Source organism: Falco punctatus (assembly GCF_963210335.1).
Source record: "Falco punctatus genome assembly, chromosome: 8".
Lineage (NCBI taxonomy): Eukaryota > Metazoa > Chordata > Aves > Falconiformes > Falconidae > Falco > Falco punctatus.
In genome coordinates, this window is record NC_137588.1 from 7,176,541 (window position 1) to 7,189,311 (window position 12,771).

The following is a 12,771-nucleotide window of genomic DNA, read 5'->3' on the forward strand; positions in this document are numbered from 1 at the left end:
AATTGTAACAGGAAAAACCATATTAAAAAACCTATATTGTCTGTGCTGTGTTGTTTTTTTAAAACCTTTCTTTTGTTTACCTTAACAACTCATTTTCCTCTACCGGTATTCTTAGTTGACCCAGATTTGAGCAGGGGTTTGGACGGGCTGACCTCCATCTGTCCATCCTTTCAAAATCAAGGATTAGATGATTTAAGGATGAGGGCTTCTTCTGTAACCCACCAGTTATGCTCTCCATAGGGTTGACCCCATTTGCAATTTAACTCAGACAGAACCAGTTTAACCACACCTTCCCAGCTGATAGGTTTCCCACCGAGTTACTCTGACCAGTCCAGTCCAGTTAACAGCAGGAACACACACCTGCCAAGCTCAGGTCAACCGTTCTCTGTAATGGCAGAGAACAAGATGCATGACGTCTTTGCCTTGACAATCTAACTGTGCAGAATTACGGAAATCACTCACCACTTTCTGCTTTAGCATTTCTACAAATCATTTTGGTAGGTAAAAAGCATTCAGTGTTTTTGGATTCCATCTAGAAAGCTTGCTCAGATGAGTAACCTGTCAGTCAGCATTTCTCCCATGTAATGGCACACACACAAAGGGCTGCTCTAACGCTATGGCCCACTGCAGCATCCTTCTCCGAAATCACCAACAAATGGCACCAATTGCCAGAAAAAAGGCCAAGGCAGCTGGGCTTTTACCAGCCCAAATTTAGGCAAAGAAATGCATGTATCCTTCCCAGTTGCATTCCACTTTCCCAGTGGGTTTGTGCATATTCTCTGAACAGCCATCCTTCTCATTTAAGGCTACTGACCAGTACATATGCTGTGTTTTTATACAGGGTGTTTGTTTTACATATGGTCCACCGGAGAACGTTAAGGAAGCCAGGTAAATACACTTAACAACCCTAAGTGCTGGGTGAAGCTCTCCCTCAGTCTTCCTGGTACAGGAACAACCACCAGCCATCAACCAGCCCTACAATGGTTGGAACACCAGCTGGAGCATCCCCATGGTAAGACCAAGCCAGGCCCGAAAGCTGTGCTCTGTCGCTGGCTGTACCAGGAGCTTCTTGTGATTCCCTGGGTACCTGATTTAGCATCCCTGCCCCACGGATGCGATAAGAGATTTCAAAATTCTCCTTCCAGACAGTGAAAGGCATTTTCCCACATGATGGAGATTCCAGAAGTACAGAGAAATAAAAACTAGAGGTCTGCTCGTTCTTAAATTATTTGATTTTGCATAAAGACTCTACTTGGCGCCCGCATATGCAATCACAGGAGCCAAAACAGCCCACTGGTGACCGTGGGTGTGCTGGGTACCCCGACTCAACTAAGCACTCTTCGGCAGCCCTTACGCAGATGGGCTGGGGAGAGGCATGAGCGCATCCAGGATTTTTAAGTTTTTGTGTTACATTCAGTCTGTCAATAGAGTACAGCTTCACTTCTCACACTGGAAAGCCATCACTGACCTTTGGCACAGCAGGTTTCTGCAGGTTTATGGGATGCACAGTCCTCCCTTGCCTTCATATCCACCCAGCTCCCAGTAAACAACACCTGCAAGAACCACTGTTTGTGTTCTCAAAGAAAGAGCTACCATTAAGCAAGGAGGGATGCCTGCTGAAGACATTTAGCTTTTGGAACAGTTATCAGCCATAATCAAGGTCTCGGCTGATTTTCTGCTCTCACTATGTCCCAATGTGCACCACGCTGACGTAACAGCTGCCCACAAGATAATCAGTAGTTGCAAGGAGTCCCCCAAGCATTCATCTACTCTGTGTGAAAAAATGAGCACCTCAAAAAATCTCACTTCCCTGGTTCATCCCAGCCCCACAGCACCAGTGGGGACAGAGCAACGACAGCATCACAGCACAGTGCTGTGGCACCGGCACAGAGCAAACTAAGAGATGTATCAAAGGGACCTCCGATACAGCAGATTTCCAGATTCACAATTACTGTCCTCATTATCCAGTTATTCGAGGAAAGGTTTTGTGGATCACTTTTAGCATGAACAGAAGCCAGAAATGCAACAATAGGAGGAGGGAAACAAAGTAATGTGCTGACATTAAGACAAGGGAAAGTGTACCTTTTATTAATCTGGTTGATGCTATAATTACCTGTAATATATCTCAAAAAATTCCCCATAGGTTCTGCTTATACTCAAGTTAGAACCCAATAAAGTGCTCAGAAACTATGACACTTCTTTTAAAAAAAACTTAACCCAAAGCACTTTCATAGATGGCTTTTTGATACTCTCTTAAATAGAAATACTTGGATAAAGTCTAATCAAAGTATTCAAACACAACTTGATTATATTTTGTTACAGTTTAAAAATTCTTTAATACATAGCATAAAAGCAAAAAGGCTCTCAAGTAGAGAAGTGCTTTATTTATTAAAAAGCACTGGGTTTTCTACTAGAAGTTTTTAACTATCTTTGGTATGTTCAGTGCTCTCACTATAATGTTTTGAGAAACCAGCAAATTCACCTGGAAATAACAAATACATACATCCATTCTTCAACAATCATCTGAGCAAGTTAGGCATGAAGCTGACAACTACAGCCAGCTTCTTACTTAGGAACTACTACTGGAGCTGGGAGAACAGGGACAAGCACATTAGGGAGCATTTCCAACAAACTCACACTTCCGTGCTAAAGACATCAATCTTCTTGTCTCTAAGCTGAACACACTCATCAGACACAAAACTTTTCTTTAAAGTCAAAAGACACTGGAGGTTCAAAATGTTTGCTTTGACATAACAGCTGAGTAGACACTCCTGAAAGTTAAATGAGATATGTAAAAGGTGAATTCTATAAACCTGTGCAACAGATTTGAGAGGCAAAGCCATGACAATCTACTTTGAACTAGGAAAGCACAGGGACTGCTCATCCCTCAAAGGAGTCTACCCCAGTCCAGAAATTCAGAAGCAGCAGTTCACAGAATGCAATACTTTTTTTTTTTTTAAGTAGTCCCAAGTACCCCCTAAACCCTTGAAAACCTTGTGGAAGAAATCTCTAGCTCTTTTCTGACTAACCTACTCCAAAGGTAGGTTTGGAGTTACGGAAGGGCAGCAACTGTGATTTTCAAGTAGTTTCAATGCTCAGTTTCCATTTAATTCCACTGGAGTATAAATCTAATGCACAATTAGCCAACCAAAACCTACCATGGACCAGCTATAGAAGCAAACAAGACACTGCCTAAGCATCTTGCAAGGACCGATTTCCAGGATGGGATGCAGTGACAAACTAAACAGAGTTTCAGTAGTTTCCTAAACCCTTCTGCGAGGGTGAAGTGGCACTGACACCACATGAGCACTCCTGCCTTCAACGTCCCGCTCCCTCCCGTTAACACACGCATTCCCGCGCTGCCTGAAGAGCTGGATCCGCACAGCTGTTTGAGATGCTGCCCTCCCAGCCCCCGTGCCAAGCCAGTGGAAAGGACGTTCAGGTTTTACATATACGCCAGTTCTCTGCGGATGGGTGGTAGGTGGCTGTGACAGCTCAGCTGAATGAGTGACAACGTCTTAAGGTTACTCTGAGATAAACTTTAGAAAGGGGCCTGTCATTACTCCTCCACAGAGAAGCGCACCTTAACATTATATTCTCACGGTTTTTGTAATTAACTGCACCAAGGAAATGCCCAAAAAAGCTCATTATAGAATTTTAAAAGGCTCAGGAAAATTTTACATAATCATCAGTATCAGAAAAAGCCTCATACAGTCCCACACTTCTAGAGTGACCACAACATACAGCTTTCCTCCCTTCTTGCCATAGTGAGTACATTTATGTGCACATGTCTAAAGACAGTGGTACCCCCGTAATGGCAGGAGGGCATGAGCACACAGCTGAGGCTCCAGTCGGCTGGGACCTCCCTGGCTCGCCAGGGCTGTTGACAAATGATGGAGAGTGGCTTGGTGAGCTCCTCTGCCAGCTCCCTCAGTGCATCCCATCTGGCTCCATAGACTTAGGTGTGTCCAGGTGGAGCAGCAGGTCACTGCCATGTCCTCCTGGGCTGTGGGGGCTTCATTCTGCTCCTCATCCCTGTCTTCCAGCTCAGGGGCAAAGAAAGCATTAAGTACCTCAGCCTCTTTCTCACACTTTGTGGCAATGTTCCCCACCACATCCGATAAAGGATGCGCGTTATCCTTGGTCCTGCTTCTGTTGCTAATGTATTTGTAAACACATTTTTTGTTATCTTTTATGGCCGCAGCCAGCCTGAGCTCTAGCTGACCCCCCTTCCTTACTTTTCCGAGAATCAAGAACTCATCTCATGCCTGCTATGCCCCAGACATCCTCCAGCCACCACGCTGCCCACCAGCCCTTCCCTGTCTGTAAACAGCGAGTCCAGCGGGGCATCTCCCGGGTTGGCACACTGACCGCCTGGGTCAGGGAGTTCTCTTCCACATGCTCCAGGAACCTCTGAGGACTGTTTCTTCTCCACTATGTTGTATTTCCAGTGGACATCCAGTAAATTGAGGTCCCCCACAAGAACAAGGGCTAGCGATCATGAGACATCTCCCAGCAGCTTGTAGAATGTTTCATCTGTCTCTTCATCCTGGTTGGGTGGTCTGTAACAGACTCCCACCAGGATATCTGCCTTGTTGCCCCCACCATCACCACCTTCTTGCCCATAAACACTCAACCCTACTGTCACCATCATTAAGCACTAGGCAGCTGAAACAATCCCCAACAGGCAGAGCTAATGGAGGACACCATGGGAGAACAACTGATATGCAACAAATCCTCATTTACAAAGAAAGAAAGAAAAAAAAAAAACCACCACACCAAAAAAAAACCCCACACAATGGAAAGATTCAGAGCTTGAATGCTCAGAAACAGAATATAAGACTGAAGCAGAATGCAGAAATAATACTCAAGAAGATCCAGGAAAATAAGTTTATTTCAGCCAGTAAACGACAGTTTTAAAATCCTATAAATGATTCTTCCTTTGGAAATCTTCACTTGCAGTTAAAGACACATGAACACAGCAAGAAGGGACAGGTGATCACTGACTTATGACTATTGCAAATAGCATCCAACTTGGCTACCTGCAATGACTGTTCTTATCGACTGCCATAATTGATTTCACATTCCAACTGTGAAAGCTATTAAATGCATGAATAACTATTTATGCTTACAGAAAATTAAGGTTCACCAATGCATTACTGTGTTACACTATCTTATTGAATAAAGCTGAAAAATAAAGAACAGTCAATAAATATTTGGTTCTTATACCGCTTGAGAATCCAATCCAAATCATTAATGAACCTGGGGGTACTTCCCTTACATACATTCAAATTATAAATAGAGGAATATAAAGTTATATTCCGTAACAGATACACTCTAATAGACAAGACAGCTTCAAAAGATTAAAAGGAATTAGCATGGAAGTTCTCTCAGTTGTGTAAGGTCACACAAATGTCTTGGCCAACTGTCTACATTTCATTAGACTGACACAGCTATGAGGCCCTGAAGGACACAGGTGGACTGGGAAACAGCCTTTGACCTCCCACATATGTGCTGTCAACTCTCCCAACTAGGTCAAGCATCTGGATCTGGAGAAAACAAAAACGTAGCTTTTTTTCTTAAATCTCAGTTCTTCCTCCTACATTTTGCTTCTATGGCTCCATGTACATTGTAGCTGGATACAAATACCTCATTAACAATGTATATCTTGGGAGCTATATACAACTCGAAAAAAAATATGGAGAAATAAGAATGCAGAGATGGAATTTTCCTCTGAAATCCTGTAAAATGCAAACACTAAGACTCTCAAATATTTTTACAAAAAGGCAACATGCAGTGACTCAGTTCTTACATAGCACCAGTCACCCAGGGATTCAGGCGCAGCAGCCCTGCATTCTCCTTGGGACATTAAGTACCGTGTCTTTGAATAAGAGTAAAGAAACAGAAAATAAAAGTAACTTATCAGGGAACATTCATTTTCCAAACCAGGACATTAATCACAGGATGTGATTAAAACACAAGGCAGCAGTTGGATTAAGTGTAAATCACCCTCCTTAAATCATTTAGCTGCATGGATTCAAGCTCAATCCCAAAGCACTTAAGTTAGACTTTCCAAGGCAGTCAAGTTTTTATCCTCCTTACCTTCCTGTTTTACTGCAAGTCCTGTTTCAGCTTTCTCTTGCAATTTAGCACCACTGTCCTCTGAAATCCTATCTGCCGTGCTCTTCATTTCCACAGTTCCTATAACAAAACAGTTTATAGTCAAATGAAACCAAAGATACAATAACCATTTAAAATAAAAAGCCATGCCAAATACCTGTTACACTTACTATTTATTTAAGGGCTATCCTGGTTTAATAAACCAACTTGAGTGTAAATAAACAACATTCAGAGTTCACAAAGACTTTTTACATAACTGCAGATTGAACTCCTTATATTACTGCAAACTAAAGCCAACTTCTTCAATTCAGAAACTATTTACAGATATAATTTATTAGCCTGATAGCTGGTGAAAGAATACAATATTTATCTAATAAAGCCTAAGTTGCTGCTAAAATACACAATATCTTTTGTATATTACTTGGGATGCATAATGCACTTCGGTTTGTTTCAAAGGCTTTAGCTTTAAACACATTTCATACTAAAGCCATTAAGAAATTGCAAGCAAGAAAAGCTCATTTCTGGTAGCTGAGCTCCACAACTTGCTGGTAATGCAATAGAGCCTAGTCCACAAACGCTGTTCACTTCTGATGCTACTTAAAACAGGGTTTTTTTTTTCCAGGGGGTGGGGGGAGATCATTTCATCTACCAAATATCTTAAATTAATTTCCCCAGCTGCAATAAGATGATGTTGATGAAAGCAAAGTAACACACAGTGGAAGAAAGTTGAAATATTCAGGTATATATCTGATTTCTAAATTATCTGCTCGGGTAGAAAAGACATTCAGGACAGAGATGCAAAGGAGAGACGATTCAGCACCATTTGTGCATCATTCCTGAAAATATACCTCTGCTTGAACACAGATGGTCAAGAAATGTTAAACTATTCAGTTTGTCAGATATGTACAGAATGGGTAGAATATTTAGCATTAGTCTTATTAAATATATATATACACACACCCCTTCACTTGGGGTAATATGTTCAATTCTCACACTCCTCAAAATGCAGCAGAAGCAGGATAAATTAAGAAATAGGCAATATTACAGATACATAAACCATGTGTGTTTAAAACAGAGGCACCCAAAGTGCTGCCCAGGAACTGAATCCAGCACTTCCAAATCTCCTGATCTGCAAACAGGTAACAGTTGTAATGCAAAAGAACAGATTCACAGGGCCCCTGTCTACAGCCAGGACACCTCAGGTAACATTTCTACCACCAGAACAAATGAGGAAACAGTTTTGATAGCACAGGAAAAGATTTACTAGATAGACCCCTGCCTAAGGCTTGGGTTGAAGCACCCAATACTTCAAAAATCAGTGACAAAATCACTGCATGGAGTATAAAGCTGAAGCTTTCAGGACATACAGATCAGTAGCAGATGATCTACTCCTCCAGCCATGCCACAGGAAGCATCCACAAAGACAGGCAGGCCATTGCAGCAGAAACGCTGAGTTCTACTAGTTTAGGAGGAGATTAACACACAGCAAAGAAAGCTCAACCAGCAATTTCATTTACCTGTGCCAACTAAGGGCAGGATGAATTGTCAGTTAAAAACTGAAACTAGCTTTTAAACGTTCATCACTGACCTACACAGCAGTGCTTAAAGTCACCCATAAGGTGTGTGCTTAGCAGAAAAGCCAAACTAACAGTGGAAAGTGAAGCACTCCATTTCCATTGAGAAAGTAATTCAGTGTCTGAAAGGAAGCCTGTTCAGATTTCAATTAAGAGCAACTGCAAAGTAAATAGAGCGCAGGTTTTTTTATATATCAATCAACTTCTAAACTAGCAAAAATGGTCTCTATTGCATGATACAATTTTTGCAGCGAGACATTGTTGCAACTACAAAAGCAGTCATTGCCTGAGTACTAATAAATGTAACATTAACTATTAAAAAAGAAAAAGAAACTACAACAAACCATTTTCTCTAATACCATTAGGGATTTGTTAGCAACACGTAAAGAAATGCTACTGTGACTTGTTTCAATTACCAGGATAGCAAGTATATCTGGTTTTGCTTAACTAGTCCTCCATTCACCACTTCAGTTTTGTTTATTAAAATCTAGTCTTGACACTAGCCCTTTTGTGTTCTCCTGGTGTGCCTTTATTTCCAGTTACCATAAGAAAATCTAGAAAGCTTCGATCATCATCACCAGTAACTACAGAGACCAGCATGCAACAGGCTTGAGCATAGTTCCAAAAAGTTTTTACTACCCTCTGGATTATTTCCTGGAAAACCTATGAGCCCTACTCACCTACTGCAGTTCTGCTGCACCAGAACAAAAAGAGGGCTTACACCCCAAAGTATTTATCACTTAGGTAAACTGGAATTTGAGTGTACTGGTTTCCTGCATCACCTAAGATGAGTATTTTTAAATATTTACCTTAAAGCCAAAACACAGGATAAGCTGTTAACCATATTTATCAGAAAAACTGGATTCTGATTTTAAGGAAGGGGCAATCCTATAAAATGGGGTGTGTCTGGTTGCTGTAATTTAGTGCTAGTTCAGGTTATAAACTAAATATTCAAACCTTGGGAAATAAAAAAAGTTATAGGATCACTAAGTAGTAAAATAAGACTATATTTAATGGAATCCAGACTGTATTTTTCAGCTGCAAAATTATTAAAACCTCACAGCACATAAGTACTTGAGATGCGACGTAAAATTTTCAATTTTCAAGCACCAACTTGAATTAAGCTCCTAAGTCAACAGACATTCATATCCAAAGTGCCAGATCTTTCCCAAGGTAAAGTGCCTAAACATATTTCTAATTTTTTCCCCGAGTCCTTTTGAAAATATGGTTACCGATTGTTCTGAAAACATTACTAAAGTCTTGATATAACTTCAGTGTTTTGCTGCACACACACAGAAAACCTAATAGAACAGAAACTTAAAGAAAACGTGGGTGCTTGGGAAGACACACTAACATCAAGCTCTTCACATAAATAAATAATAGCGACGCTGGCAGATTAAGTGTATGAAGTTATTCACTTTAGACTTCATTAGTCTAAACAGCACCAGTCCTTAGCCAGAATTAGGTGTTTTAAACTGTATCAATTCACAAATGTTACTGTATCTTCTGAACAAAGATATTAAACTGATTGATGTACAATGACAACTTCATTAGAAATAACATATCAGTACCCAGGGCACAAAAGCATTGAAATAAAATTTGAATCTCAGTAAATAATTAGGTCACTGAAACAAGAGTAGGGGGAAAAAGGCATTTAAACACAGACAGAAATTGCAGTTATGTTATTGTTGTATAAGGTCTAGGTATCAGCCAGTTTTATTCTTTACCTATGTGTTTTTCTAGGCACCTCGTCTTGGTTTTATTATATAAAGAGCTATCAGTCTTAAGTTTAGATTCCTTTCTTCCCAATGTGAAACTACTAAGTACTCTGAATATTCTGAAGAGAATCTAGTTTCTAGTTAGTATGCAAATACAATATTTAATACACTTACATTCAAAAGCTGGTGAAATAATCAATTGCAATGAAGCACCTTAACAGACGAAATAAAATCACTCACTTATTTGCAAAGCCTCACCTAACTGTCTATTAAACTCAGCTAAAACCGTTTCAACACTTAAATCGTCACTTAAATCTTGTCCAAAGAGACAAAGAGCAATGACTAATGCAGGTGTGAAGCAGATGAGGAGAGGTGTTTATGCATGCCTGTACTATCTGTCAAATAGCTGCAGTCAACAAAGACTCAGAAAAGGTTGTCATCGAAAGGCCGGTAAAATGGCCCGCAATCAATACAATTACTGTTTATATCAATACACTTCCTAACGGACAAGCAGAGGTACCACAGCTCTGTTATCACAAGTGACAGTCTTGACAGACTTCGCACTGAAGTAAGGATGAGATGACTATAAAGCTACCGCCTCATCTACTGTCAAGACTCAGGGGGGTGGCCAAACCGCTCCTGGGGGTGACTCTGGCCGGCACAGAAAGATGGGCCTTTTACAGATTTTCATTTCCCGCTGGTAATTCCCCTGTAACAAATAAGTATCTGTCCATCCTTCCCCGGCACTCTCGGCGGAAATGGAGCAAAGCTTGGTTCCTTACAGCCGGCTGAGCTACTGTGGAAGATGACGTAGGATAGGATTCAGTACTGATGACAGCCAGTTCACCCTCCCTGTTCCACCTCAAATCACGAGGTCCTAGGCTTACGCCAGCCCAGGTGCAATACAGCTGACCACAGCTGTAACGACAGACATTGGAGAAAGTCAAAGATCTACAAACATGTGCCGTTATTTCAATACTCAAGAGGAATCTTCTCTAATCATCAAATGAGCAGTAAGCTAGAGGTTTTGCTTAACACCTTATCTTCACCTTATACCTGGAATATTTTAAGTGTCTCAGGCTACAGAAATCACTCAAAAAGGTTTGGCTCATCTTGAATTCACCCAGCCATTTTTTCACAGAAGAAACCCCAGAAAGTGTTAACACCAATGTGAATGGTTTAATGTACTGCTTGCCAAACAAATATCCAGGGAAAATCTTTCACGCACTGGCCAGTATTTAGTTAATCTTAGGGAACATGCCTTGGTTTTACGGTTTTATTTTTTTGGTTGAAGGCTTTTTTGACAAATTATGATCTTTTCATTAATAAACCCAAATTTTCCCCAGACCTAATGCTAAGACTTCAGATTCTTGAGAAACAAAATGAAAATCTCAGAAAATAAGTGAAATCTGGATTCCCTACCCAAATTTAGGAAAAGCACTCTTCCCAAATATTAGTGAGTGATAAAGTTACAAATTCAGGGTTCATGGCTGTATGATTTATCCCTACAGGAAAGCACATTTTGCCTCACAAATGTCTTTCATCTCACTAAACAACCTTAAGTCTTATTAAAACAAAAATACTGTGCTGAATATTGCTGTGCTGTAAAGGTAACATGCAATGATTTCATCAACTCAGACATACTGTTCGTTCACTAATCCTCAGTAACAGGGGAAAAGAGTGCCAAAGTTTTGCAAAGCATATTTGTCTAAACTTGCTAGATTATTAAGCAAAGAAACAGTTCCTGAGAAACCAGCAGAAAAAGAAATAGTTGTTGACCAACCGACAAAGCTCATTCAGGGAGAACACAAATATCAAGAGCAGACTGAACGTATACCTGCAGTTGTGCACGAGGAACATGAGCAAACTGAACTGAGTACTACTTTCTATGTATCATATCCATGCAGAAAAATTGCCTATTGGATTCATAAATGCAGACTGGGAGTACAAAACAAGCACCAAAAATAATCAACACAGATATTTAAGTATTTATGCTATTCCTATTCAATAACCCTCCAGCACATTTAATAGAAATAATATCCTCCCTCTAGTTACCTTCTCCTCCGGGTTTGGCGCGTTGCCTTGATCCTTTTGTTGAAGGCTGCCTTGATACTCCTGCAGGACTTTCACTCTAAAAACAAAAAAAACACACCCACACAAATTTATACAGTTTTATGTAACTTTTTATATATAAGATTTACTTATATGTGTTACTTTTTAATCTATATGCATTACACAAAAAAATATTCACTTAAACTGACCTACATATTTAAGGTCAATAATGTGTCAAGTCCATTTTCTTCAAAGTCTGCAGGTATTTTTCCTGGATAAATGCTAGCTATTTCCTTTTCCATTAACCTATATGATTAGATTTCATTATTGTAAAGACAACTTCCAAATGTGAACTAAGAGTATCCAAGGCACAGCAATCTTGTGAAACCTATAGAACATCTACGATGCCACTGCTGGTCTTGGGATACAATGCTTAGTTAGCTACCACTGAGCTACCGGAAGGAGTAAGATGCTTACAATCACCCCTATGTTTCAGCTATCCCAGATACACAGTTCCTTTTTAACCTGCCAGGAAGACTTTTAAATTTCGCTCCAAAATAGAAGCAAAAGGTAAAAAAAAAAAAAAAACTGTGCCATTACACTTGCATAGTCCTTTACTCAAATGGCAACTTCCCTGGACAAGCTAAGAAATGGGTCTTGCCAGAAAGTTCAGCAGACAAGTAACGGATGATCTGAAGGTACAACCGGTACAGTAAGAAGGGTAAGAGTTCAAAAGTGGAAAAGATCATACTGGAGGAAAATTGACGACACTTCTAAGGGCTCTGACCTTAGTCCAGAAGTGATTCAGAGACACCAGAAAATGAACAAGCACACACAAGAATTATTTCTCTGGATATAGCTTGCACTGCCTGAAGTCAAGAACACCTAACTGACAATACTTTCTGCATGTTACATGTATCAACTGCCATACATCCTTGGAAAGGAACTAGTTAAATAAATCATCAGGTCCACTCAGCTGGAGGTTGGGCAAAAGATGTGCACAGGCAGCAGCTTCTCATGAGAAGAGAGCAACGCCGGTTCCAGGAGACAAGGCCACCTGGACTGCGAGGAATAACTGAGCCTACGTACAGGTAGTAACCACAGAGAGGCTGAAGGCACCTACAGCACTTGCCTTCCGAAAAGGTTCAAAACGACATCATAGCAAAAGCAGGCAGAAGCAGATAAGAGCTGCTATAGGTAGGGTATACTACAGATCTACTGCTTGCTCTACCTGAAGCACAGCTGGGGACCAAACGCCTTCAGAGAAGGTGCAAGGTGTAAAAGAGGACTTCCGCCAGCTCAACAAA

At 40.6% G+C, this 12,771-nt stretch overlaps 1 protein-coding gene across 1 annotated transcript in view; it reads right to left on the reverse strand.

The window, feature by feature from the left end:
- TRAF3IP1 (TRAF3 interacting protein 1) overlaps positions 1–12,771 on the reverse strand; it is a 50,888-nt gene that overhangs the window by 17,601 nt on the left and 20,516 nt on the right. Inside the window, exons 7-8 of the mRNA XM_080400693.1 lie at positions 11,468–11,543; positions 6,103–6,201 (exon numbers count right to left, since the gene is read on the reverse strand). Coding sequence (XP_080256819.1) covers positions 6,103–6,201; positions 11,468–11,543 — 175 coding nt within the window. The remainder of the gene's footprint in view (positions 1–6,102; positions 6,202–11,467; positions 11,544–12,771) is intronic.